This window comes from Oncorhynchus gorbuscha, linkage group LG09 (genome assembly GCF_021184085.1).
Source record: "Oncorhynchus gorbuscha isolate QuinsamMale2020 ecotype Even-year linkage group LG09, OgorEven_v1.0, whole genome shotgun sequence".
NCBI lineage: Eukaryota > Metazoa > Chordata > Actinopteri > Salmoniformes > Salmonidae > Oncorhynchus > Oncorhynchus gorbuscha.
Genome location: NC_060181.1, coordinates 29066304 through 29092845, shown reverse-complemented (window position 1 = coordinate 29092845; position 26542 = coordinate 29066304). Strand labels below are relative to the sequence as shown.

The window sequence follows — 26542 nt, the reverse complement described above, 5'->3', positions numbered from 1 at the left end:
CATACACTAGGTAGTATCTAGTAATATGCCATACACTAGGTAGTATCTAGTAATATGCCATACACTAGGTAGTATCTAGTAATATGCCATACACTAGGTAGTATCTAGTAATATGCCATACACTAGGTAGTATCTAGTAATATGCCATACACTAGGTAGTATCTAGTAATATGCCATACACTAGGTAGTATCTAGTAATATGCCGTACACTAGGTAGTATCTAGTAATATGCCATACACTAGGTAGTATCTAGTAATATGCCGTACACTAGGTAGTATCTAGTAATATGCCATACACTAGGTAGTATCTAGTAATATGCCATACACTAGGTAGTATCTAGTAATATGCCATACACTAGGTAGTATCTAGTAATATGCCATACACTAGGTAGTATCTAGTAATATGCGGTACACTAGGTAGTATCTAGTAATATGCCATACACTAGGTAGTATCTAGTAATATGCCGTACACTAGGCAGTATCTAGTAATATGCCGTACACTAGGCAGTATCTAGTAATATGCCGTACACTAGGTAGTATCTAGTAATATGCCGTACACTAGGTAGTATCTAGTAATATGCCGTACACTAGGTAGTATCTAGTAATATGCCGTACACTAGGTAGTATCTAGTAATATGCCGTACACTAGGTAGTATCTAGTAATATGCCGTACACTAGGTAGTATCTAGTAATATGCCGTACACTAGGTAGTATCTAGTAATATGCCGTACACTAGGTAGTATCTAGTAATATGCCGTACACTAGGTAGTATCTAGTAATATGCCGTACACTAGGTAGTATCTAGTAATATGCTACACTAGGTAGTATCTAGTAATATGCCATACACTAGGTAGTATCTAGTAATATGCCATACACTAGGTAGTATCTAGTAATATGCCATACACTAGGTAGTATCTAGTAATATGCCATACACTAGGTAGTATCTAGTAATATGCCATACACTAGGTAGTATCTAGTAATATGCCATACACTAGGTAGTATCTAGTAATATGCCATACACTAGGTAGTATCTAGTAATATGCCATACACTAGGTAGTATCTAGTAATATGCCATACACTAGGTAGTATCTAGTAATATGCCATACACTAGGTAGTATCTAGTAATATGCCATACACTAGGTAGTATCTAGTAATATGCCATACACTAGGTAGTATCTAGTAATATGCCATACACTAGGTAGTATCTAGTAATATGCCATACACTAGGTAGTATCTAGTAATATGCCATACACTAGGTAGTATCTAGTAATATGCCATACACTAGGTAGTATCTAGTAATATGCCATACACTAGGTAGTATCTAGTAATATGCCATACACTAGGTAGTATCTAGTAATATGCCGTACACTAGGTAGTATCTAGTAATATTCCATACACTAGGTAGTATCTAGTAATATGCCGTACACTAGGTAGTATCTAGTAATATGCCGTACACTAGGTAGTATCTAGTAATATGCCGTACACTAGGTAGTATCTAGTAATATGCCTTACACTAGGTAGTATCTAGTAATATGCGGTACACTAGGTAGTATCTAGTAATATGCTGTACACTAGGTAGTATCTAGTAAGATGCTGTACACTAGGTAGTATCTAGTAAGATGCTGTACACTAGGTAGTATCTAGTAATATGCTGTACACTAGGTAGTATCTAGTAATATGCCATACACTAGGTAGTATCTAGTAATATGCTGTACACTAGATGGTAGTAGGCCATATACTAGGTAGTATCTAGTAATATGCTGTACACTAGATGGTAGTAGGCCATATACTAGGTAGTATCTAGTAATATGCCATACACTGGATGGTAGCAGGCCATACACTAGGTAGTATCTAGTAATATGCCATACACTAGGTAGTATCTAGTAATATGCTGTACACTAGATGGTAGTAGGCCATATACTAGGTAGTATCTAGTAATATGCTGTACACTAGATGGTAGTAGGCCATATACTAGGTAGTATCTAGTAATATGCCATACACTGGATGGTAGCAGGCCATACACTAGGTAGTATCTAGTAATATGCTGTACACTAGATGGTAGTAGGCCATATACTAGGTAGTATCTAGTAATATGCCATACACTGGATGGTAGCAGGCCATACACTAGGTAGTATCTAGTAATATGCCATACACTAGGTAGTATCTAGTAATATGCCATACACTGGATGGTAGCAGGCCATACACTAGGTAGTATCTAGTAATATGCCATACACTAGGTAGTATCTAGTAATATGCCATACACTGGATGGTAGCAGGCCATACACTAGGTAGTATCTAGTAATATGCCGTACACTATATGGTAGTAGGCCATACACTAGGTAATATGCCTCACTCTAAAGGCGCATTAGATGGGTCTAGACCTTGCTGTACAGCGGCTACTATAGGCATCCCATAGGATGGGACACACTGAAACCAGAGGGGTGTATGGTGACACCACAAAGCAGGCTCACTCATTTAGCCAGCTCACTTTGATAAGCATTTAAGATACATCTCTTGATTTGCTAGTCAATAAAAAATTAAATAAAAAGCTCGTAATATGGGTTGTTGGTTGTCTATGGAATGTAGAGTCATGGTGATATGAAGTCAGAATATTAATTGAAGTTGGCTGGCTAACTCATCAACCCTACTCTCTAACATCTCCCCCCTGAAGTACTTGGAACTTAGGTGCTCTTGAGGTTGAGTTCAGTTCATATGTCGTTGGACGCCGTGCCCTTGCTCTTGCGTCCTGGAAGAGGGAAGGTAGACTTGCTTTGAGGCTGTGTGAGGCGGCTGGTGAGCATGGTGAAGGGTTCGATGAGAGAGTTCCTCTCAGTGACGCTGACCTCCCAGAGCTTGACCTTCTCCCCCCGCGCCCACTGCTGCGCTGCCTCCTGCTCCACCTGACGACGCTCACGCAGGTCTGTCTTGTTCCCTAGCACGATCACCATCACCTGGAGGAAGACCGCGGAAGAGGGGACACTCCAACTAAACTCAACAACAATAGTATGAGGTTCTGGTTTGTGTTTTGGTTTACAGTTGGGGGTTTTCTGGACAATGTGCTTCTGCTTACCATTTGGAGTCTACGCCGGTTTAGAATAAAACCACTGTGACAACTGTTGATGTAAATAGGGCTTTATGAATACATTTGATTAATGGATTAGCTGTTTGTGACCAAAACCATAAATGAAACCTGGCTCATTTGACTAAAATGTTAAAACCACACACACTTATCAATCTTTAGGGAGAGTTTCAATCATTCACAATCCCAGTACCTCTTTCTTGTCTCTGGACTTGTCTATTTCCTTCTTGAGGACGTCCACCCTCTTAAAGGACTCCAGGCTGTCCACACTGTAGACCAGCACAAAGCCGTCTGCCACAGAGTAGTAGTGCTTGGGAAGGTCCAGGCCGTCGTGGAGCCCCCTGGTGTCATAGAGACGTAACTGTTCCTTTACACCACGATCCGTTTCCACCGATGCCACATACACATCCTCCTGGGTCTCAGTGGACTCTGAACCTGCAACAGACAGGAGACCATGGATCATTCAATGGTTGTGTTCAACACAGCAGTCTAGTAGGTAGTGTAGGTAGGCAGTGCTCATTCAACTCTCGGTTAAATACAGTATTTATATTCTATAGCAGGGTTATTCAACTCTTAAAAGGCGCTGCATGGCCAATCCAAATAAAATAGTATTGGTCGCATACACATACAGCGACATACACATAAAGATGAGAGAGGCCTGTCATTTTCATCATAGGTACACTTCAACTATGACAGACAAAATGGAAAAAAAAACAGAAAATCACATTGTAGGATTTTTTATTAATTAATTTGCAAATTATGGTGGAAAATAAGTATTTGGTCAACTACAAACAAGCAAGATTTCTGGCTCTCACAGACCTGTAACTTCTTCTTTAAGAGGCTCCTCTGTCCTCCACTTGTTACCTGTATTAATGGCACCTGTTTGAACTTGTTATCCATATAAAAGACACTTGTCCACGACCTCAAACAGTCACACTCCAAACTCCATTATGGCCACGACCAAAGAGCTGTCAAAGGACACCAGAAACAAAATTGTAGACCTGCACCAGGCTGGGAAGACTGAATCTGCAATAGGTAAGCAGCTTGGTTTGAAGAAATCAACTTTGGGAGCAATTATTAGGAAATGGAAGACATACAAGACCACTGATAATCTTGATCTGGGGCTCCACGCAAGAACTCACCCCGTGGGGTCAAAATGATCACAAGAACGGTGAGCAAAAATCCCAGAACCACACGGGGGGACCTAGTGAATGACCTGCAGAGAGCTTGTCATGTTTTGTCTTATATTGTCTTGTCATTTTGCTTTTCCTTCTGTTCGTTTTCCCCCTGCTGGTCTTTTTAGGTTCGTTCCCCTTTTTCTCTCTCCCTTCCTCTCTCTCTTCTCTCTATCGTTCCGTTCCTGCTCCCAGCTGTTCCTATTCCCCTAATCAATCATTTAGTCTTCCCACACCTGTTCCCTATCTTTTCCCCTGATTAGAGTCCCTATTTCTCCCCTTGTTTTCCGTTTCTGTCCTGTCGGATCCTTGTCTATTGTTCACCGTGCTGTGTCTTTGTATCGCCCTGTCGTGTCGTGTTTCCCTCAGATGCTGCGTGGTGAGCAGGTGTCTGAGTCTGCTACGGTCAAGTGCCTTCCCGAGGCAACCTGCAGTTTATTATCGAGTCTCCAGTCAGTTCTCGTGATTACGAGTGAAATTGTTTTTATACTTTATTTACCGCTCCGATTTGTCTAGGAGTATTGCTATTTCCTTAAACTGGATTAAAGACTCTGTTTTCGCCAAGTCGCTTTTGGGTCCTCATTCACCTGCATAACAGAGCTGGGACCAAAGTAACAAAGCCTACCATCAGCAAGGGCATTGAAGATGAAACGTGGCTGGGTCTTTTTCTGCATGACAATGTTCCCAAACACACCGCCCGGGCAATGAAGGAGTGGCTTCGTAAGAAGCATTTCAAAGTCCTGGAGTGGCCTAGCCAGTCTCTAGATCTCAACCCCATAGAAAATCTTTGGAGTAAGTTGAAAGTCTGTGTTGACCAGCAACAGCCCCAAAACATCACTGCTCTAGAGGAGATCTGCATGGAGGAATGGGCCAAAATACCAGCAACAGTGTGTGAAAACCTTGTGAAGACTTACAGAAAATGTTTGACCTCTGTCATTGCCAACAAAGGGTATATAACAAAGTATTGAGATAAACTTTTGTTATTGACCAAATACTTTTTTTCCACCATAATTTGCAAATAAATTCATTAAAAATCCTACAATGTGATTTTCTGGATTTTTTTTCATCTCATTTTGTCTGTCATAGTTGAAGTGTACCTATGATGAAAATTACAGGCCTCTCTCATCTTTTTAAGTGGGAGAACTTGCACAATTGGTGGCTGACTAAATACTTTTTTGCCCCACTGTATTTAGTAGTTGTTATTGCGGGTGTAGTGAAATGCTTGTGTTCCTAGCTCCAACAGTGCAGTAATAGCTAATCATTCACAACAATACACACAAATCTAAAAGTAAAACAATGGAATTAAGAAATATATAAATATTAGGGTGAGCAATGTCAGAGTGTTTGTGTGTGTATATATGTATATATGATGGAATGTATAGACACTGGACAGTATGTGGATAGAATATTTAGTATATCTGTAGAATTCATAGGATAGAATAGTACATATACACCAATAGTTGAATACGATGGCATTGACTAGAATACAGTATATACATATGAAATGAGTAAAACAGTATGTAAACATTATTAAAGTGACCAGTGTTCCATCATTATTTTTTTAAAGATTTTCTTTGTATTTTGCCCCCCAATTTCGTCATATCCAATTACAATCTTGTCTCATCACTGCAACTCCTCAACTGGCTCGGGAGAGGCAAAGGTCGAGTCATGCATCCTCCGATACATGACCCGCCAAACCCCGAAGTCAGCCGAACCAATGTGGCGGAGGAACCACTGTTCAACTGACAACCGAAGTCAGCCTGCAGGCGCCCGGCCCACCATAAGGAGTCGCTAGAGCGTGATGAGACAAGTAAAGCCCCCCCGGGGAAACCCTCCCCTAACCCTCCCGTGCAGCATTTACAGTGATACAGCCTCAGCAGAATTCAGGGCATTCATACTTCTTGGCCTCGAGGAGCAATGCAGAGCTGTTGTGAAGGAAGTTGTCAAGGAAGTGAATTTGTGTTTAAACAGGACCTCCCTCCCTCCCCTACCATCAGCCAATCATGTCAATGCAGAGTTATGTGGAGCCCTCTGCATTGTTACAACATATGAGATGTGCACAGCAATGTAGTATGTCGCTCATTGGGTCACACCATCCATAAGGCGCCTCTGACCACATTTTCGGATCAAGCATAAATTGTCTCTTCATTGGCTATAAAGCCACAACAAGCCCACACAATGCTGGATGGTCTTTATAAGTTCTCTGCTTCACCCCAGATCATGGTCTTCAATTCACCTTCATATGAAGCCATAGCCACTTTAAACAATGCTACCTTATATAATGTTACTTACCCTACATTATTCACAGATTTAATCTGCTAAAACTGCATCGTGAAAGCCACTTTAACTATGCCACTTTGTTTACTTTGTAGAACTGCTGTCTTGCTCTGTACCATCAAATAACTGGACATTACTGTAGTTTTGGAATTGTTAGGCTTGTTGGTTATCACATTTTCCAATACAATGCTAATTCCATGTGTATGTGACAAATAAAATTTGATTTGATTTGATTTGATTTGATTTGAAATAACACATTACAAGCACATTTTACTAATTCCCGTTGTGCACATTTTCATCTCTCACAACCACAGGCAAGTTCAAGTTTACAGTCATCAACTTACCAACAGCGTGATTGCCATACAACAGCTGTTCAAGGATGGCTGTTTTTCCTACAGATGCCAAACCACACACCACAACTCTGCAACCTTTCCCCATTTCGATAACGCAAAAACCTGCAATAGCAGAAAATGAAACGTAAAATAGCTAGAAGATGAGCTGGCTAACTACTAGCGGGAAGCATCAAATATTTGCTCATTGTTCTATCTATGGAAGCATCTTCGTAAACATCGCATCCAAAGTTACCTAGCTAACGTTAGCTTGATGCAATAAAATAAGTACCTTGGTTTAAAAGCTGACAGAGTTGGACAACTTGAGAGATTACAATTATTAGTGCAATAAACTGGGTATCTACGTAACTTTGAAGTGATTTAGCTAGCTAACGTTATCTAAAATCACAGCATCCATTCTGTGTTTTGACAACAAGGAAATCGCAATGATTTTCTGCGCTTGTGCAGAGGCAAGGGGTGGGGGTCAAACTTTGAGGAAAACATGCACGGTATAAATAAAATATATACATGTTATTTGTAATATGCTTAGATGAATGTAAATAAAAGGGAAAAGGGTATATTACCAGCTGCCAATGATAATGGTAAAATTGATAAAAGTGTAGTGGACCAAATTTCAACGCACAATGTACAAAAGTAGATTATTTTCTTTCAATCTGGTGGTGATTTTCAATTCTAAAATTTAAAAAGCATCAAAATCCCAGGTTATGAAATTAGGTGAAATGTATATGAAAAATATTAACGTCATTGGAATAAACTACAATACCCAGGCGTGTCTGACCTGAACGGTGTCACTGACGTTTTCATAAAGCATGCTGGGTACGTTTTCTCTTTCTTTCCGGCTGGTACGCCATCATGTAAGCGAGTATTTTTGTGGTTTTTCAGAATGTACAATCCATCAAAAATCAGAATTAAATCATTGCCATCAGGTTGTATAGTTGTGGATTTAGTTGGTGGGGTTCGTCGTTAATAACACAGTACCTCAATTTTTACATTTGAATTGATGAAAATTTGAATATTGCATTGTGCACGGGTCTCCTATCTGTCTTCTATGTACTGCCACGGAGCGAGGTTAGAAAGTTGATAGCCATTGACATTCTGTGTTTCTAAGATGTGTGTATTTTGTGCGTTAAGAGGTTTTTCTTGTGTCTATTTGGTGTGTTTTTGTTGTGGTAAGTGATTGCCTAGTGTGTAGGACTGTAAGCATCGGGGCCTACTGCGAGCCTCCTGCTTCCAGAAGACAGATTTCCAGCGGGTCTGGAATTTAACAGAAATTAGCCCAAAACCACTTCCCCGTAGACTCCAATTTATTACCCACTAAATGAAATGTATCCCGAAGATGTCATTCATGACTTGAATAGTTCAAGGTACGTTGTAAACAAACTAAACGTGCTGGATGGCTGGCTAGCCAACTTGGCCAAATAATGGCTTTTAATGAAGATTAGCTAACTACCAAATGTTACTTGTCGGTGCCTTATTTCTCTCCAACTAACTGCTAAGTCGCAACATTGAATGGTGGTCATTGGTTACATATTTCGCTTTGCCTTTTCTCACAGTTAGTCTAACATGGGAGCGTACAAATATATGCAGGAGCTATGGCGCAAGAAGCAGTCCGACGTGATGCGCTTCCTCCTGCGCGTCCGTTGCTGGCAGTACCGTCAGCTCTCTGGTCTCCACCGTGCGCCTAGACCCACCAGACCCGATAAGGCCCGCAGACTAGGGTACAAGTGCAAACAAGGTGGGTGTCTGTTCCATTCAAATCTGTTGCATGCTTGTGCTTCATAGTTGATCGTTTCTCATGTCACCTTTGCTCTTCAAGTTTGCCACATGTCTGAGGCAGGGCATAAGGTGCCATATGCAATGGTGTGATAAGTTAAATATGTAAAGTGTTGTAGCCCTATTGATGTGATTAGGCAGTAATGGTATTCTGATCGCTTGTTTGTGCTTTCATTAATACCTGTGAGTCACTTATCCGTTTGTGTTTATTCACATTAAAGGTGGACCAAGTGGTTGTACCATTTATATTGTATTTTATTCTTTGACATGTTGCTGATCTCTTATGCCAGAGTTATTTACATCATTGTTCTCTTCCTGACTTCTCTCCATATAACAGGCTACGTCATCTACCGTGTCCGCGTTCGCCGTGGAGGCCGCAAACGCCCCGTGCCCAAGGGTGCCACCTACGGCAAGCCCGTCCACCATGGTGTCAACCAGATCAAGTTCGCCCGCAGCCTCCAGTCTACTGCTGAGGTAAGAGCTCCAGTACAGGTGCATCTCCCAGGTTGTGGTCTGATTCTCATCTCTCTCCCCAATGTTGTACTTGCTCACTTTGTTCTAGGACTTAAAGCATAGGATTGGTGTAAACTTGGGCTACAGTTAATTTTTCTATACAATTTTACTCTGTATGTGTTTTAAATCCATGAGGGTAGTAAATGATTAGACACTTCGGGGAGGTTACTAAGAACTGCATAAGTACAAGTACCTGTCTTCATTTTAACAAATTTATGCTCATTTCCAAATCTACCATTCCCCCTGCTTCTCGGCACTTGTGCAGATATTAGTTCAAATCATAAGTACAAGTCATTTCATATTGGCCCCATTGTCCTCTGATAGGCATGTTGGAATTTGCCATTTTTTTGCTTTGTTTCTTTTCTGAAACAAGGCTCATATTCCAAATGGTACCCCTTTCTTCAACACCAATAATGCATTCTCTCAATGTGGTTAATGATGCTAAACTTTTTTCCCCATCTTATCGACTATGGTGAAACCTGTCTGAAATAAGCCAATTTGTCTGAAACCACAGAAAATAATGCATCACTGGCAAAAGTTTATTGGTTGTATTGGAAACTAAGTGAATAATATTCTCTTCACATTGGATTTTGTGATTACTTTATCTTGTATATGCCTCACTCTCAAATTAATGTGACATTGGCCACTGATTTCAACATTTTCAGATCTTTCCCATGCAGTTTAGATTGAAGCACACAGCTAGAATTTCTCAACGGATGGTATATAGTGTGGATGAGGTAGACAGACTTGAAGGTGCTGTAAGTGGGGATAACCCTACCGCCCTGGGGGGCGTGGGCAGTCTGGGGTCAGCAGTGTCATCATTAGACCAGCCCCTGGTATAACGTTCTATCTGTTGAGTGGTTTGACCTGCTTTTATTGTGGTTGTGTAACATCTCTGCATATCAGTGATTTATATTTATACCTACGTTTCTGGATGTGACTTGTCTGACCTGTTTGGTCTTCGGTCTCCCCAACAGGAGCGTGCTGGCCGTCACTGTGGAGGCCTGAGGGTGCTGGCCTCCTACTGGGTAGGAGAGGACTCCACCTACAAGTTCTTCGAGGTGATCCTGATCGACACCTTCCACAAGACTATCAGACGCAACCCCGACACCCAATGGATCACCAGACCTGTGCACAAGCACAGGGAGATGCGTGGCCTAACGTCCGCGGGCAAGAAGAGCCGCGGCCTGGGCAAGGGCCACAAGTTCCACCTGACCATGGGTGGTTCCCGCCGGGCAGCCTGGAAGAGACGCAATACCCTGCAGCTGCACCGCTACCGCTAGAGGGTGTCTGTACATTTAAAGAAATAAACATATGCCTTTTTATGGTGACAAATTGTTGGTCTGATGTGTTGTATTTGTAAGGGCTATTCATTTTGGGTGTAAGCTGCTATTTGATGTCTTAGGTGAGGAAGTGATACATATAGTGGTTAGTAACTATGATAAGCAACGTTGACATACTAGCGTTTTCACAAACTTGTGAAATGTGATTCATGAAAAGGCACCCTGTAAAAACAATTGACCAATATGACTGAGTGGAACAGATTTGAACCAGCATCTACAGTGCACACATGGATTTTTGTCATTATCTAGGTTATCCCCAGGATGGGTTTAAAGTGTTTTTAGGGATAATAGTATGTGACTGAGTGTACTAGAGCAGAGTACTCAACACGATTCGGGGGTGCTATGGTCCTATAGATTCTCTTTGACTAATTAGCTGGTTGAGCTGAATCAAGTTGGTGGTAATGGGTTGGAGTGAACCTACAGAAGGTTAGCATTCCAGGAACTGTTGAAGATTCCTGATCTAGAGGTTAAAGAAGTGGGACAGCCTCTGGAGGGTGATTGGTTCAAGTCCCAGGTCAGAAGGGAAAATGTATAGTTGCCTTATCATTGAATAAAATATATTTTTTGCTCAATTGACATATGGGCTAAATGTCAGTTTAATTCATCGAAACTGGAAGAAATTTTACGTTTTAAGATGGCTCCTTAATATCATAAATTGCTCAACGTTAAGCACAGGTTTTCAGATAAATGGTAAAGTAACACGATGTGAAGCACTGCCCTCTTTCCCCTAACCTGTTGCACCACTACTCAGTTCAACGTAATGACGCAAGCTTCAAAGACAACACTGTTTGAAAGGACTCGAGCTAGAGCAGCAAGGGTCTTGAGTTGGAGAACGATGTGGTTATTTATAGAACTTTCTCACATTTCTCCCTGCCTTTTTTAACCTTTATTTAAGTAGGCAAGTCAGTTAAGAACAAATTCTTAATTACAATGACGGCCAAACCCGGACGACGCTCGGCCAATTGTATGCTGCCCTATGGGACTTCCAAACCCATCAAGGCAGCTTAATACCGTGAGGTGGTGGTTTGCATGTCTGTCAGGCAACTGAGTGAAGCAGGGAATCTATAAAGCTGTTGTATTTGAAGTGAACTTCCATTGTCAGAGTTGTTGAAAAATCCTTGTTTTACTTATTTTCAAATTTGCTCCTCGTTATTGCGCTGACCTTGGTTGAAAAGGTAGACACCTTATTCTTGTTGAACAATATGACAAGAAAGTGGGAGATCTAGTGAAACAGCTCATGTCAGAGTCAGTTTGACCTGTTCTGGGACAGAGGGTGCTGATGGAGAACTCAGGAACGAGGGCAAAATGTAGATATCTGGGTGTAGGTCTGCATGTGCATTCGAAACACATGCAGCAAAGTAGATGTCACATGTAGCAAAGCACAGCAATCACAGATAATACACTAGTGTTTTCACATAGCTAACCAAGGAGGAAAATAATTAAGTAGTTTATCAGGACACTGAGTAGCTGGTTGACTTTACTGCAGCATCCTCTGGATATATTATTACCTACACCCAGATATCTACATTTTGCCCTCGTTCCTGAGTAAAGAACCAAGCTGTTACCTGTGTGTGTGTGTGTGTCATTCTGCATGTGTCTGCCCTCATGTTTCCTATTGGACTGTGTGAAGAAGCCTTTGCTGCCAATGTGAGAATGCATTTTATAATATAATAATAATATATGCCATTTAGAATAAATATAAACTGCTTTATATATTTATTATTATTTTTATTCGTTCTTAAAATCCTGAGAGCTCAATATATGTGGGAAAAATATTGTTATAATCATTTCTACATTTACGTCTCAGTTCATTCAACATGTTGGAGAAATGTTATCATGTGTTTTGATGCTATACGATATACTACTGGAACCCATCAGCAATATATGTTCACCCACGACTGCATGGCCATGATCGCGCCAACTCAATATTTACGTTTGCAGACGACACTACGATGGTAGGCTTGATTACCAACAACGACGAGACAGCCTAGGGGGAGGAGGTGAGGCCCCTCGGAGTGTTGGTGTCAGGAAAATAACCTCTCATTCAATGTCAGCAAAACAAAAGAGATGATCGTGGACTTCAGGAAACGTCAAAGGGAGCACCCCCATATCCACATCAACTGGACAGCAGCGGTGAAGGTGGAAAGTTTTAAGTTCCTCGGTGTACATATCAACGACAAACTGAAACGGTCTACGCACACATGCAGTGTGGTGAAGAAGGCGCAATAGCAATCGCGCCTCTTCACCCTCAGAAGGCTGAAAAAAATATGGCTTGTCACCGAAAATCCTCATTTAACTTTTACATGTGCACAATTGAGAGCATCCTAGTTGGGCTGTATCGCCGCCTGGTAAGGCATCTGCACCGCCCACAACCACAGAGGGTGGTGCGTTCTGCACAACGCATCACCGGGGCCAAACTACCTGCCCTCCAGGACACCTACAACTCCCGATATCAGAGGAAGGTAATCAAGGACAATAACCACCCGAGACACTACCTGTTCACCCCGCTTCCATCCAGAAGGCCAGAAGGCGAGGTCAGTACAGGTGCATCAAAGCTGGGATAGCCACACCCCACTTTGAACTGTAAAAAGTGTGTCAGTGGGTTACATTGGGCTTGTTCATGTTGCATGGTCCGGTGCCCGGGTGAGACCATTCCATTGGTCCTTAAGCGAAATCGCCAGGTCCCCGGGGAACCGAGCCATGCAAAACTAATCTACCCATTGACACCAGCGCTAGGCTCCGGAAGGAGGAGCCGCTGTCATGGGTCACATGGTAGCATAACAGTTTGAGTCGAGAGCTCTAATCGAAACAGTCATCCAATGAATCTCTCTGGCAGAGGATAACTTTCTGCTCCTTGCTATCGTTTCCTTCAAGAAAATACATATTTTGTATGCTATAGATATACATGGGTTTAGGCCTATCTTTAGCCTACAGAAAAAAACAACTTCAGACGGACAGCTTTTTGGAGCGCTCTACGGACAGAAAAAGATACGGAATTCCGAACGTTCGATTCATTCTGAAGCGAAAAAAATGGCTACAATCTTTGGTTTGATTCGGGGCGTTTAAAAAAAACCCGAATACATTTGAATTTGTGATTAGTTTTGACATGGTTGTAGTCAAATATCACGGTGCGAAATCAGTCTGATTGGCAACAGCTGTTGCGCTATAGATGTAATCTGCGGAACGAGTAGGCCTAATTGCGTTTGCCGACTTTTTTGAACGCTTCAATTAATTGATCATAGTATCAACCAGCGACCGAAAAAGTTGCTGAAAACAAGCTAACACGTCATCAGACTTCAGGTTGCTAGAAGGGGATTTCATTCAGAGGACATGGAATCTACAAAAGCAGGTAAGATCATTTTATGCTCAGTAGATTTATAAAGATGTATTGGTAGGCCTATAGCATATTTTAGTGTCTACACAATAACTGTTTGTGACATTGCATCTTGATAGTGTTTAATTTGTGTTTTTGTGACCTAGATGAATGTTACAACTTCAAGTCTACTTGTCAGCATACTGATTTTAAAGGGTTGCGTGATATTCTGAATCAAAACATAAGCTAATGGTTTGCAATAACCTGCTCATTAATGTCCGATCTTTCTTACTGTAATCAGCCTTCATGAGTGTATTATTTCAGAATCAATAGGCTGGGACAGTGTTGCAGGTCCCTTTTCTCACATGGACTGGTCGCTAGCCATGTGCGACTCTGTATACGCTCTCTTTGATTGGTTGAGGAGCGCTGTGACGTACGCTCCCCTTGCGTCCTCTGGTTGGCGAAGAAGCGATGTTACGTTAACATTGCATAAATCTGGATGGAAATGCATAAAAGCTCAAATATTGCATTTTAAAGATGAAAAAAATCAATAACTAATTCAGTGATTGTTGCAGAAAAAAGTTAAACTATGCATTTATTTGCAATAACTTTAAAGAAATATTAATTTAAAGTGGAAATTAGTTATTGATTTAATTAAACAGTTTTAAATGGCATTTTACACTGCTCAAAAAAATACAGGGAACACTAAAATAACACATCCTAGATCTGAATGAATGAAATATTCTTATTAAATACTTTCTTTACATAGTTGTATGTGCTGACAACAAAATCACACAAATTATCAATGGAAATCAAATTTATCAACCCATGGAGGTCTGGATTTGGAGTCACACTCAAAATTTAAGTGGAAAATCACACTACAGGCTGATCCAACTTTGATGTAATGTCCTTAAAACAAGTCAAAATGAGGATCAGTAGTGTGTGTGGCCTCCACATGCCTGTATGACCTCCCTACAACGCCTGGGCATGCTCCTGATGAGGTGGCGAATGGTCTCCTGAGGGATCTCCTCCCAGACCTGGACTAAAGCATCCGCCAAACTCCTGGACAGTCTGTGGTGCAACGTGGCGTTGGTGGATGGAGCAAGACATGATGTACCAGATGTGCTCAATTGGATTCAGGTCTGGGGAATGGGCGGGCCAGTCCATAGCATCAATGCCTTCCTCTTGCAGGAACTGCTGACACACTCTAGCCACATGAGGTCTAGCATTGTCTTGCATTAGGAGGAACCCAGGGCCAACCACACCAGCATATGGTCTCACAAGGGGTCTGAGGATCTCATCTCGGTACCTAATGGCAGTCTGGCGAGCACATGGAGGGCTGTGCGGCCCCTCCAAAGAAATGCCACCCCACACCATGACTGACCCACCGCCAAACCGGTTATGCTGGAGGATGTTGCAGGCAGCAGAACGTTCTCCACGGCGTCTCCAGACTCTGTCACGTCTGTCACGTGCTCAGTGTGAAACTGCTTTCATCTGTGAAGAGCACAGGGCGCCAGTGGCGAATTTGCCAATCTTGGTGTTCTCTGGCAAATGCCAAACGTCCTGCACAGTGTTGGGCTGTAAGCACAACCCCCACCTGTGGACATCGGGCCCTCATACCACCCTCATGGAGTCTGTTTCTGACCGTTTGAGCAGAAACATGCACATTTGTGGCCTGCTGGAGGTCATTTTACAGGGCTCTGGCAGTGCTCCACCATGCACAAAGGCGGAGGTAGCGGTCCTGCTGCTGGGTTGTTGCCCTCCTACGGCCTCCACGTCTCCTGATGTACTGGCCTGTATCCTGGTAGCGCCTCCATGCTCTGGACACTACGCTGACAGACACAGCAAACCTTCTTACCAAAGCTCGCATTGATGTGCCATCCTGGATGAGCTGCACTACCTGAGCCACTTGTGTGGGTTGTAGACTCTGTCTCATGCTACCACTAGAGTGAGAGCACCGCCAGCATTCAAAAGTGACCAAAACATCAGCCAGGAAGCATAGGAACTGAGAAGTGGTCTGTGGTCACCACCTGTAGAACCACTCCTTTATTGGGGGTGTCTTGCTAATCACATATAATTTCCACCTGTTGTCTATTCCATTTGCCCAACAGCATGTGAAATGTCAATCAGTGTTGCTTCCTAAGTGGACAGTTTGATTTCACAGTGTGATTGACTTGGAGTTACATTGTGTTTAAGTGTTCCCTTTATTTTTTTGAGCAGTGTATATATTATTTATTTCAATCAAGTCAACTGGAATTTTACCTCAAAACAAATGTTGTAAAGGTATGCTAGACATTTATAGTTTCTGTGACACAGTGATTTAGTTATTGATTTTTAAATGGCTTTTGGCGAATGTTCGAATGTGTTACTATAAAACCAACTTTACCTCGGTTGTTGAAAATAGGGAAGTTGTGCCTTTTGAGATTGTTTTAGAATTTTGCCTGAACTACTTCTGTAATGCAATTCGGTCAACAAGGAACATGCAGACGACCAACTCATGAACACATCACAATAGGTTATACTTCCATTAGACCACATAACATTTGGCAGGCATTAATCGCAATCCGTCCATGTTGGCCCTGCCTCTTGAATGATGAGCTTCCATCTTGAGCCGTGTGTGTTCAAACAAATCAAATTTTATTGGTCACATACACACATGGTTAGCAGATGTTATTGGTCACATACACACATGGTTAGCAGATGTTATTGCGAGTGTAGCGAAATGGTTGTTCTTCTAGTTCTGACAGTGCAGCAATATCTAACAATTAATCTAACAATTGCTGTGTAGCCAGGCTATTCTCCACACACCCTGCTGACAATATGTAACAGGAGCGTTATCTAACCAGAATGGAGGGAGAGAAACCAGGTCAGTCTGATCTGGAAAAGGGGAATACAAAAACAAGGCTGTCTGACTGGGCGGGTGCTCAGCCTCTCTTCCTGGCTCAGAGCTACTAGCACCAGGGAATTATGGGTAGGCATGAGGCTACAAATATAAAATAGCCTCTTTATGCTATGGTTCAATCAGGATCAGATTTGGTTTCTTTAGGAGAAACATGTGACATCAGTGTCACTTGATTGCTATATGTGAATCAGGGAAACTGAGTGCTTGTAAAATGGGGGCTGTTAATGATAGTTTGGAGTGGGGTGGTTTTGATAGTTGTATTGAATAGGAGCAGCAGTATTTTATAGATGGAATAATTCAATGCTAAGAATAGTTTTGGACTGTACCATTTCCAGATCCTTCGGTCTGCAAAAATGTTCAGAAACAACATTTATTCAATTCCTTTCAAACACTCACTCTATTTATAAGATCATGTAAATGCATTGTTCTTTACCCCAGTAGGCAACCCTGTCCATAGAGATTTAATCCTGTCAAACTATTAGCCTAATCTTCATGTCTCTCTCTCCACTTAGGGGGTGTAATAGCCTACATCAGCTCCTCTAGCCCTGAGTCATGTCATAGTGACTCAAATGACTGCAGCTATAACTCCTCCCACAGCTGTCGCCAGGACAACGTGGTGAACAAGCCCCTAAACATGGCAGGCCTCACCCTCCCGCTGGCCCACACTATCGCAAAGACCGGACGCTCGCTCTCCACTGCAAAATGCGACATTACTAGTGAGTGGTTTCTCTGATGTGTAATAACTTGAATGTCTATTCAATTACTATTTGCTTATATCATTTGTGGATGAATAAAGTCTTATTACATTTTAATTCCTCAGTGGGTGCTGTTGAGATGTTTTTGCACAAACCAACGGCCTGATGCTGCTGTGTAAGGTGTGCGGAGACATTGCATCTGGATTCCACTATGGGATTCATGCCTGTGAGGGCTGCAAGGTGAGAACACACACACCTAATCAATGTTGCATCATGTTGTTCCTCAATATCATAGTTATGTGAGATAGAGGGCATGGTGACATAATGGTATGGTAGCCTAACTGGGTCAAATCATCACAGCAGCCATCCTCATCGAACCCATACAGCTTTAAGTAGTTCTGCCTTATTTTTATCCACAGCCCCTAACTCTTTCCTCTCTTAATGACCTAGTTCTGCTGTCAGAGCACTGGGACAAGCAAGTCTCTGCCACCCCCTCCTCTAGCAGATCTAGATACTTTTTCTAACCTCTCTAGAATACAACCAAATTATGATAAATGCAATATTACGTATTGGATCCGGAAAATATACAGCTTTTAAAAATGTCTAATGGTGAAGTGGATATACTCTGTTGTTTTTCTTTTGGATATGAATACAATCTTGCTACAATACATTTTATCATTATTTTTTATTTTTACCTTTTATTTAACTAGGCATGTCAGAACAAAAATTCTTATTTTCAATGTCGGCCAAGAACGACAGATTTTTACCATGTCGGCTCGGGGATTCGATCTTGCAACCTTTTGGTTACTAGTCAGACTCTCTAACCACGAGGCTACCCTGTCGCCCCATGTTAGCAAAAATATATAAGATCTTGCTGCCATGGAAAGGAAAATACCTGTTTATTTGTGGAAAAAACACCCTGATTACCTCTTTAGTCATATCCCAGTTTACCTATTTGCTTATGGCCTTACCTACACCTAGAGATTTGTTTTTCAAATTATATGAGGAAAATATATTCCATTTTATTTGGAACGGCAAGCCAGACTAAATTAAACTGGCCTATTTATATAATAAATATGATTTCGGAGGGCAGAAATTATTAAAGCATTAGACATCTCACTAAAGGCTTCAGTCATACAAAAGTTGTTCTTAAATCTGAACTGGTATGAAAGTATGAATGTCTCACCCATGTTCTAGAATGGCCATTTTCCCTTTATTCTGATTACAACATCTCACTTTCGGTTATTTGAAAATGAAATAATCTCAAATATTGGTATTTTTAAAACAAGCCATAGAAAGTTAGACATTTTAAGACTTCTGAAGAAATTTCAACTATCTAGTCATTTGTTAAGCTAACAAGCTAGTAAGAGGTTGCATAGCAAGAGCATCAACTTCCTGGTAGACAGGTGAGGCGCTAGTACACTCAACTGAAATGATAGTTTGTTTACAATATACTAAAACTAACTAATAATATGTAGTATATAATCATGAAGTATGTATTATACAGTATGTTAGTATGGGTATTTTAACACAGCTATAGTCAATTGATCAATAATATAATAATACTCTTAGCAAAAAATGTTTATCTTTAATTTACAATCTGTAGAAGAGAAAGGTTCATAACTTTTGTGAAAAATCACAGCACAGTTGAAAAATATATGGCAAATATAAATCAAAAAGTGATTTTCTTCAGAGAAAGATGGGAGGGTTTGAGTGGAGCTGAAGGATGGGACTAAAAACAAACAATATGTAACTATTGTAAAATATACAGTGTCTGTAAAATGTGTATAGGATGTATAAGCTAAAAGTAGAAGCTTAAGTATTGTTTTCCATTAGTTTACTCCTATTAGGGGTGGTAGGGTTTGGGAAAATTACAGAAAAAAAAGAAAGGAAAAAAAAAAAAAAAAAAAAAAAAAAATATATATATATATATATATATATATATATATACATACATACACAAAAAAAAATAAATGATTTTTTTACAAAATAATAACTATGGAGGATTGGAAATGATGCAGACAATTACATTGATGGAAGCCACAACCAATCTGCAATATTACAGCTGATCTACCGACTAAAAAAATACATGAACTCCCCTTCTACCTCTAAAGCTGAGAGGCGTCATGCACCCTAATACACTCTGTTTTAGGGGGCTCGTTTTTCTATGGCCAAATTTGATATCAAATCATGAATTATTCATATAAATAATATCTTCTAGATTTCAGCATACAAATCGACAAAGTGCAAAACCCCCCCCAATACAGATGTAACTCTAGAAAAAGGCCCACTTATAAAACATTTATGAAAACTCTGACTTAACCAGTGTGTCCGTCTGTCTGTCTGTAAGGGTTTCTTCCGTCGGAACATCCAGCGGAACATCCAGCGGAACATCCAGCAGAACATCCAGCAGAACATCCAGCAGAACATCCAGCAGAACATCCAGCAGAACATCCAGTATAAGAAGTGCCTGAAGAACGAGAGCTGTGCCATCATGAGGATCAACAGGAACCGCTGCCAGCAGTGTCGCTTCAAGAAGTGTCTGCTTGTCGGCATGTCCAAGGACTGTATGTTTCTATTACCTTATATAACTACATCCCCTCTTCAGTTACAATAATACATGGTGTATTACCGCTATTGTTGGTTGTCATGGGTTAGATAAATATGTGATTGAGAAAGAAGTAGATGACGAAAAGAGTTGGTTTGGTAATTTCAAACAGGGATTTACAGTATTTGATTATCCGTAGACAAGCATATATTTTGGCAAGGACCCTTTCTAAATGTTCTCTCCTCCTTAGCTGTGCGTTTTGGCCGCATCCCAAAGCGTGAGAAGCAGCGCATGCTGCTAGAGATGCAGAGTGCCGTGAACAACATGACGAACAACAGCCAGCTACACAGCCAGGTCCACTGCAACACACCCTTCCCCTGGCCAATCCGCTTCAGTCGCCAGCCTGCCCCGTGGAGCCCCGCCCCCAATATGTTGATTCTGGCCTAGGCTCCGTCCCCTCCACCTCTCCCGCCGCTTCCCCCAGGTCCAACCAATCTGAGGAGACCAGCTCAAACCGCGAGCCTGCGGTCACCAAGAATAAAAGCCCCAGCCCTAACTCTGTGTCTCCATCGAGTGCTTCAGACTGCGGGTCAGAGGAGGTGATTGGCTCGGTGACCCGGGCCAACCAGGAGACCCCCCCCAGTCCCAGGCCTACGCCCAGCTGACCTCCCCGGGGGCGGAGCAACATCTCAGTGACACTGGAAAGAGGCTAGACGAGGGGAACCGGAACCAACAGGAGGACGGGAACCAGCAGATTAAGAACCAAAACCACCAAAATAACCTGGCCTCATTCACAGCCGCTCAGGCCCATTACCAGGCTCAGCAGAGGCCCACCAACACTGGGCCTCAAGGTACTGACAGCCACCATCGCCAGGAGGACCACACCACCAGCCTTAGCGAGAACTACTGCCCCTACAGCAGGGACAGACTGCCCACCTGCTCCCCTAGTGGCCACTGCCCATCCTACGCCCAACATGGCCTGAGAGGAGGCAACAACAGCACTAGCCAGGCCACCTCCAATTCCCATGGAGGATTCAGTGGACTACTGTGGAACAGGGGCAACAGGATGCATCTGGTGAGTCCAAGATAGACACATGGAGAAGGAGTGTATGATATATTATAATTAATTTAATATATATGTTATAATTTGTCATATAATGATCAACTAGATTTATATAACTTTATTCTCAAAGCACTTGAGAAAGCAGTGTTGATGCATTTGACATCAAATAAGAGTAAATCCCTGTGGAACACCACAGTTGATCTCTAGAGGGGGCGTGTTCACACCTTTTAGATTGGGTTAACAAAACACATTGTATTTGGGTTACTCGCCTTATCTACCATTTTAATAAGTATGTGAATGATATGTCGCGTATGCCTCCTCCTAACCCAAGTCCTTCTTTCCCTTCTCTCTCCGTCCTCAGCTGTGTCCCATGAACACGTCTCCCCATATGAACCCCCACAATTCAGGCCATGGGATCTGGGAGGAGTTCAGCCACAGTTTCACCCCAGCTGTCAGGGAGGTGGTGGAATTTGCCAAGCGGATCCCAGGCTTCAGAGACCTCTCCCAACATGACCAGGTCAGCCTGCTTAAGGCTGGCACCTTTGAGGTAAAGACCAACCTCAGAACACTCACTTACAATCTTTTATTGTATTCTCTTCTCTACCTCTTTGTCTCACATGTATGTGAATGAAAACAGTAGAAAAACCGAACTGATAAGGCTATCATTGAAATGCAGTTGATCCACCCAGACTTACTTAGTGTCTGCTGTCACTTCACCCAGACTAACCCAGCGTCTGCAGACACTTTACCCAGACTAACCCAGCGTCTGCAGACACTTTACCCAGACTAACCCAGCGTCTGCAGTCACTTTACCCAGACTAACCCAGCGTCTGCAGTCACTTCACCCAGTCACTCTCAGTCACTTCCCAGACTAACCCAGCGTCTGCAGTCACTTCACCCAGACTGCAGTCTCAGTCACTTCACCCAGACTAACCCAGCGTCTGCAGTCACTTCACCCAGACTAACCCAGCGTCTGCAGTCACTTCACCCAGACTAACCCAGCGTCTGCAGTCACTTCACCCAGACTGCAACCAGACTAAGCGTCTGCAGTCACTTCACCCAGACTAACCCAGCGTCTGCAGTCACTTCACCCAGACTAACCCAGCGTCTGCAGTCACTTCACCCAGACTAACCCGTCTGCAGTCTGCAGTCACTTCACCCAGACTAACCCAGCGTCTGCAGTCACTTCACCCAGACTAACCCAGCGTCTGCAGTCACTTCACCCAGACTAACCCAGCGTCTGCAGTCTCTGCAGTCACTTCACCCAGACTAACCCAGCGTCTGCAGTCACTTCACCCAGACTAACCCAGCGTCTGCAGTCACTTCACCCAGACTAACCCAGCGTCTGCAGTCACTTCACCCAGACTAACCCAGCGTCTGCAGTCACTTCACCCAGACTAACCCAGCGTCTGCAGTCACTTCACCCAGACTAACCCAGCGTCTGCAGTCACTTCACCCAGACTCATCCCAGCGTCTGCAGTCACTTCACCCAGACTCATCCCAGCGTCTGCAGTCACTTCACCCAGACTAACCCAGCGTCTGCAGTCACTTCACCCAGACTCATCCCAGCGTCTGCAGTCTCTTCACCCCAGCGTCTGCAGTCTCTTCACCCCAGCGTCTGCAGTCGCTTCACCCCAGCGTCTGCAGTCGCTTCACCCCAGCGGCTGCAGTCGCTTCACCCCAGCGGCTGCAGTCGCTTCAGCCCAGCGGCTGCAGTCGCTTCAGCCCAGCGGCTGCAGTCGCTTCAGCCCAGCGGCTGCAGTCGCTTCAGCCCAGCGGCTGCAGTCGTCAGCCCAGCGGCTGCAGTCGCTTCAGCCCAGCGGCTGCAGTCACTGTTTGCCGTGAAAGACCGCATAGTGACCTCCATGATGGAGTTCAGCGACAAGCTGATGGGGCTCAGCCTCAGCGAGGAGGAAATGAGCCTGTTCACCGCTGTCGTCCTCATCTCTGCCGGTAGGCTCACGAACTGTGACATTGTGACCCCACTCACAGGATTCGCACTTCCTGTCCCTTTTTATATAGACTTTCTTATAGGTCCCATAAAAACTGACTTAATACTGTGAGTTGTTATGGTGCTGTGTAGGGCCTCCTACCAAGAGAGTAGTGTAACTATCTGTTTGTTGTGTTGGAAATCATGCATTGTATTATAGTGAGTGTTTCCTTACTTACATCTTCTATCCGTATCAGTTGGTCGAGCTTCATGTCATAGAGACATACAGGATGCATGGTGATCAGAGAAAAGTATCGGAACCAAGTCTAATAACATTCTACTGTGGTTTTTGTGTTCTAGATCCTTCAGGGATTGAGACCGTAAACTCTGGAGGCTCTTCAGGAGACTCTGATCCGGCACCTGAGGGGCCTCATCACTAAGAACCACCCTAACGAGTCGGCCATATTCACCAGACTGTCCGACCTCCGCTCCCTCAATAACATGCACTCTGAGCAGCTGCTGGCCTTCAAGGTCCATCCCTAGACCAGAACTAAGGTCAGAACCTGGGGTGTATTCATTAGGCACCAAATGGAAGAACATTTACTGAAATGGGGGAGGTACTACCTGAACTTGTCCAATAAGAAATGCTTGTCGTTGTCGTCGTCCCACCCCCCATTGCAAAACCTTTTGCTAAGGTGTACCCTAATGAATATGACCATGGACACTGGGCCTGAGGACCACAAAGCCCATTTATCCACCCACCCTGACACACCTCGACCAGCTATCCCAATGAACTATGAACCCTGACCTCCCAAGAGAACCCTCTTATTCTGCCACTCACTTCACGTGATCTTTTTCCTTCACAAAGAAGTTGAACTAGTGGGCAAATGTGTCACGGTTACAGGGGAGGGAGGCTTAAGACTTAAGTCATTGTACTGTGAGGCTGAAAGGCCTTTATTGTTGAAGTAATAACCATGAACGTAAATGTTCAGACACAAGCAGAAGATGAATGTGTAATGTTTCTTTGTCTTGTTTCTGTGTGTGCAGGACACATTTGCGACTGTACAACTCTTCTTAGAGAATAACCTTTTATTAACATTGTGTAGTGTGCATTTTTGCATAATTTGTGCAATATGATATGTGACTGACTATTTAGACTTTTTGTTTAGCTTTTCTACAGCAGGCTCCCTAACCCTGTTCCCGAAGAGCTAACCTGCCAAAGGTTAACGTTGCTAACCAGTATAACACCTATCAACACATCTCCACTTGGAGACATTTTAGTTATTTCAATGTCAAAAGGAGACATTTCATATTTTAAAGTTGTTATACCCATTTCATATTTTACACTTGTTGTACCCATTTCATATTTTACACTTGTTGTACCCATTTCATATTTTTCATTTTGGTGAAAATTGTTAAATCAAAACATGCGGTTTGATTTTACAGGTGAAAACTGTACTTTTGATTGCTAATTATACATTTAATTTGTTTACTGTAAAAATGTTTTGTGCGCACATACTTGATATCGTGTCTTCGAAGCCCATTCAGGCTGGGCACCAACTGGTGTACGACTTTGATTTGTTTTTCTTTCTATCATTACACATAAACACATGGAGGCTATGCAGACTTGTGTCATGTTGCTGTAGGGTCGGTGGTTGTGAGAAGGGAGAGAAACATTGTAGGAATGTTTTTGTCATTCAGTTGGACTCTTATACATACCACTGTCTCAAATGTTTCAACAGAGGACCACTAAACTTGAATAGATTGATGCTTTTGTATTACAACATCCTTCTCATTCATTCGTTTATTTCCATTCATTCAATCCTTTTGTTTTTACCTAAAAACAAAAGTCTCTTTCTCTGGACTTAATTCCCTTCCACAACATAAGTCTAGATTATAAGATTTCTTTTTGCAGTTGAACGTCGCACAATCAGGCCAGCGTTCTTCCTGTGTTCTAAATATCCGTCCGTTTCAGACCTCTTTCATAGGGAAATATTCGTGGATACCGCTCTATCTACTTATCAATAAAGTAGCCTACCCATACAGACCTTCTGGTAAATATTTTGAAGCGTTATCGCAGGATTACTTATCAATAAAGTAACCTTACCCATACAGACCTTCTGGTAAATATTTTGAAGCGGTATTGCAGGATTTCCTTTTTCATTTGAACTTCGCACAATCAGGCTAGCGTTCTTCCTGTGTTTTAAATATCCGTCCGTTTCAGATCTCTTTCATAGAGCTGTATCCACGAATATTTCCCTATATACTTATCAATAAAGTAGCCTACCCATTACAGTCCTTCAGCTAAATATTTTGAAGCGGTATCGTAGGATTTCTATAATTTATTTTATTCAGACCTTATAAGCAGGTAACTGCAGCCCTGTGCCCAACATGCCGAATAACACACCCGACACCAGCGAAGTTCACAGCCCCCGCCTACTTACTCACTAGACATGTTTTGCTATACAATTCCCAAGCTTACACACATGCATGCAATTCATTCAATTCAAAAAGTTCCTTCGTTTCTATAATTTTTAGGAAATTTGAGAGAGAGACTTACTTGACTTTCCTCTTGCTGAGGCAGGATCTCTGAAGCGATCTACGCAAACATTTCACTGTTGTCTTACCTTCTAATAGCTGGGTGGCCACCCTTGTTTGCCCAGATCGTCCAAAGATCCCGCTGCCAGCCAAGAACGTTTTTCAGTCCCTGACTCTCCTGGCAAAGCTCGCCAAAGCTGTAGTAGAAAATCGGTTCAAATATGACACAATGAAGAACTTTGAATTCAATTATAGACTTTTAATACAAGAGTATAACAAGCCGGAGCGCTCTGCGGAACACACACCTTTTCCAGAGCCCTGGCTCCAGTATTTATCCACATATTGCATATGAGCCCATCCCACATGTAAATTACGTTACATTCCAATCCGTCCATCCTGCTTGTTCAGCTCAATAACGCTCATACCTTCTTTCCATCAGATTATAATGATAAGACCCTTGCTTTGTTCCTGCACTTAACTAAATGCATTATTTTGTTTGTGTATTATCTAAGATCAGCAGACTGTGTCTCCTCAGTTTCTAACGTGTCCAGCTATACTAAAAATACTATACATTCCTCTATTTTACAGCCCTATGCTTTGGCTCTGCACTTAGCTCAAAAATATGCGAACTGTCAATTGGTCATCAGTTAGTCATTTGACTGACCCCCTCCTTTGTATATCCCTCTGGCCTTAGCTGCCAGGATAGCTGGACATACCATGTCACCTTTCCTTCATGTAGTCTGTTTTTAGTGTTCAGCTATTCTATACATCTTCTGCATTTGTCTATGTGTTATATTTGCACCCACACTCCATGGGCCTTTTCTACAGCCACCCCGGAAATTTGTTAAATTCCACACTCCTCAAAAGGCTAATTTCTCCCCGTCCTCTGTCATCTCAGGGAGAGGAATTAGTCGGGCAACTGGCCGGATATATGTCCGGTTCTTCACCTGGATCTCCACTGATCTAACACGACCATCGGTCCCAGGCATGGACCTATACTCACTGCCAGTTCGAGCAAAATATCCACTTTGATCATCAGGTCAC

General features: G+C 42.5%; 3 protein-coding genes and 1 non-coding gene across 6 annotated transcripts; 3 read left to right on the top strand and 1 right to left on the bottom strand.

The window, feature by feature from the left end:
• Window positions 1-803: 803 nt before the first annotated feature.
• LOC124043362 (NF-kappa-B inhibitor-interacting Ras-like protein 1) lies at window positions 804-7308 on the bottom strand. 3 transcript variants are annotated; one of them, XM_046361909.1, is made up of 5 exons: window positions 7152-7308; window positions 6875-6985; window positions 3272-3513; window positions 3070-3112; window positions 2809-2950 (listed from the first exon to the last, which is right to left on the bottom strand). In XM_046361909.1, the coding sequence occupies exons 2-4, from the start codon at window positions 6966-6968 to the stop codon at window positions 3080-3082; spliced, it is 369 nt and encodes a 122-aa protein (XP_046217865.1). In that variant the 5' UTR covers window positions 6969-6985; window positions 7152-7308; the 3' UTR covers window positions 2809-2950; window positions 3070-3079. The 3 variants fall into 3 exon arrangements, with proteins under 3 accessions (XP_046217863.1, XP_046217864.1, XP_046217865.1); XM_046361907.1 differs by lacking the exon at window positions 3070-3112 and having other exon boundaries at window positions 804-2950; XM_046361908.1 differs by having other exon boundaries at window positions 2808-3112.
• Window positions 7309-7665: 357 nt separating this feature from the next.
• On the top strand, window positions 7666-10501 carry LOC124043361 (60S ribosomal protein L15-like). Its single transcript, XM_046361906.1, has 4 exons — window positions 7666-7734; window positions 8434-8615; window positions 8991-9127; window positions 10144-10501. The coding sequence occupies exons 2-4, from the start codon at window positions 8444-8446 to the stop codon at window positions 10447-10449; spliced, it is 615 nt and encodes a 204-aa protein (XP_046217862.1). The 5' UTR covers window positions 7666-7734; window positions 8434-8443; the 3' UTR covers window positions 10450-10501.
• On the top strand, window positions 9592-9681 carry LOC124044799. The gene has a single exon (XR_006840736.1). It is a non-coding gene; the product is annotated as a small nucleolar SNORD12/SNORD106 (small nucleolar RNA).
• A 2803-nt stretch (window positions 10502-13304) lies between the features above and the next one.
• On the top strand, window positions 13305-24759 carry LOC124044344 (nuclear receptor subfamily 1 group D member 2-like). Its single transcript, XM_046363999.1, has 9 exons — window positions 13305-13858; window positions 17237-17440; window positions 17545-17659; window positions 19770-19986; window positions 20218-20398; window positions 20529-21042; window positions 21392-21618; window positions 22469-23023; window positions 23347-24759. Exons 3-9 carry the CDS (start codon window positions 17585-17587, stop codon window positions 23501-23503), a joined length of 1926 nt encoding a protein of 641 aa, XP_046219955.1. The 5' UTR covers window positions 13305-13858; window positions 17237-17440; window positions 17545-17584; the 3' UTR covers window positions 23504-24759.
• The last annotated feature ends 1783 nt before the right edge of the window (window positions 24760-26542 follow it).

What these genes read in the sequence shown, in the direction of transcription:
- LOC124043362 (XM_046361907.1), bottom strand. Translation starts at nt 6,968, where the DNA reads ATGGGGAAAGGTTGCAGAGTTGTGGTGTGTGGTTTGGCATCTGTAGGA. An exon ending in GTATGGCAATCACGCTGTTG is followed by an intron (nt 3,514 to 6,874) that starts GTAAGTTGATGA and finishes TGTCTGTTGCAG; the next exon opens with GTTCAGAGTCCACTGAGACC. An exon ending in AGTCCAGAGACAAGAAAGAG is followed by an intron (nt 2,951 to 3,271) that starts GTACTGGGATTG and finishes GTCTTCCTCCAG; the next exon opens with GTGATGGTGATCGTGCTAGG.
- LOC124043361 (XM_046361906.1), top strand. Translation starts at nt 8,444, where the DNA reads ATGGGAGCGTACAAATATATGCAGGAGCTATGGCGCAAGAAGCAGTCC. An exon ending in AGGGTACAAGTGCAAACAAG is followed by an intron (nt 8,616 to 8,990) that starts GTGGGTGTCTGT and finishes TCCATATAACAG; the next exon opens with GCTACGTCATCTACCGTGTC. An exon ending in GCCTCCAGTCTACTGCTGAG is followed by an intron (nt 9,128 to 10,143) that starts GTAAGAGCTCCA and finishes TCTCCCCAACAG; the next exon opens with GAGCGTGCTGGCCGTCACTG.
- LOC124044344 (XM_046363999.1), top strand. Translation starts at nt 17,585, where the DNA reads ATGCTGCTGTGTAAGGTGTGCGGAGACATTGCATCTGGATTCCACTAT. An exon ending in TGTCGGCATGTCCAAGGACT is followed by an intron (nt 19,987 to 20,217) that starts GTATGTTTCTAT and finishes TCTCCTCCTTAG; the next exon opens with CTGTGCGTTTTGGCCGCATC. An exon ending in TGGAGCCCCGCCCCCAATAT is followed by an intron (nt 20,399 to 20,528) that starts GTTGATTCTGGC and finishes GCCCTAACTCTG; the next exon opens with TGTCTCCATCGAGTGCTTCA.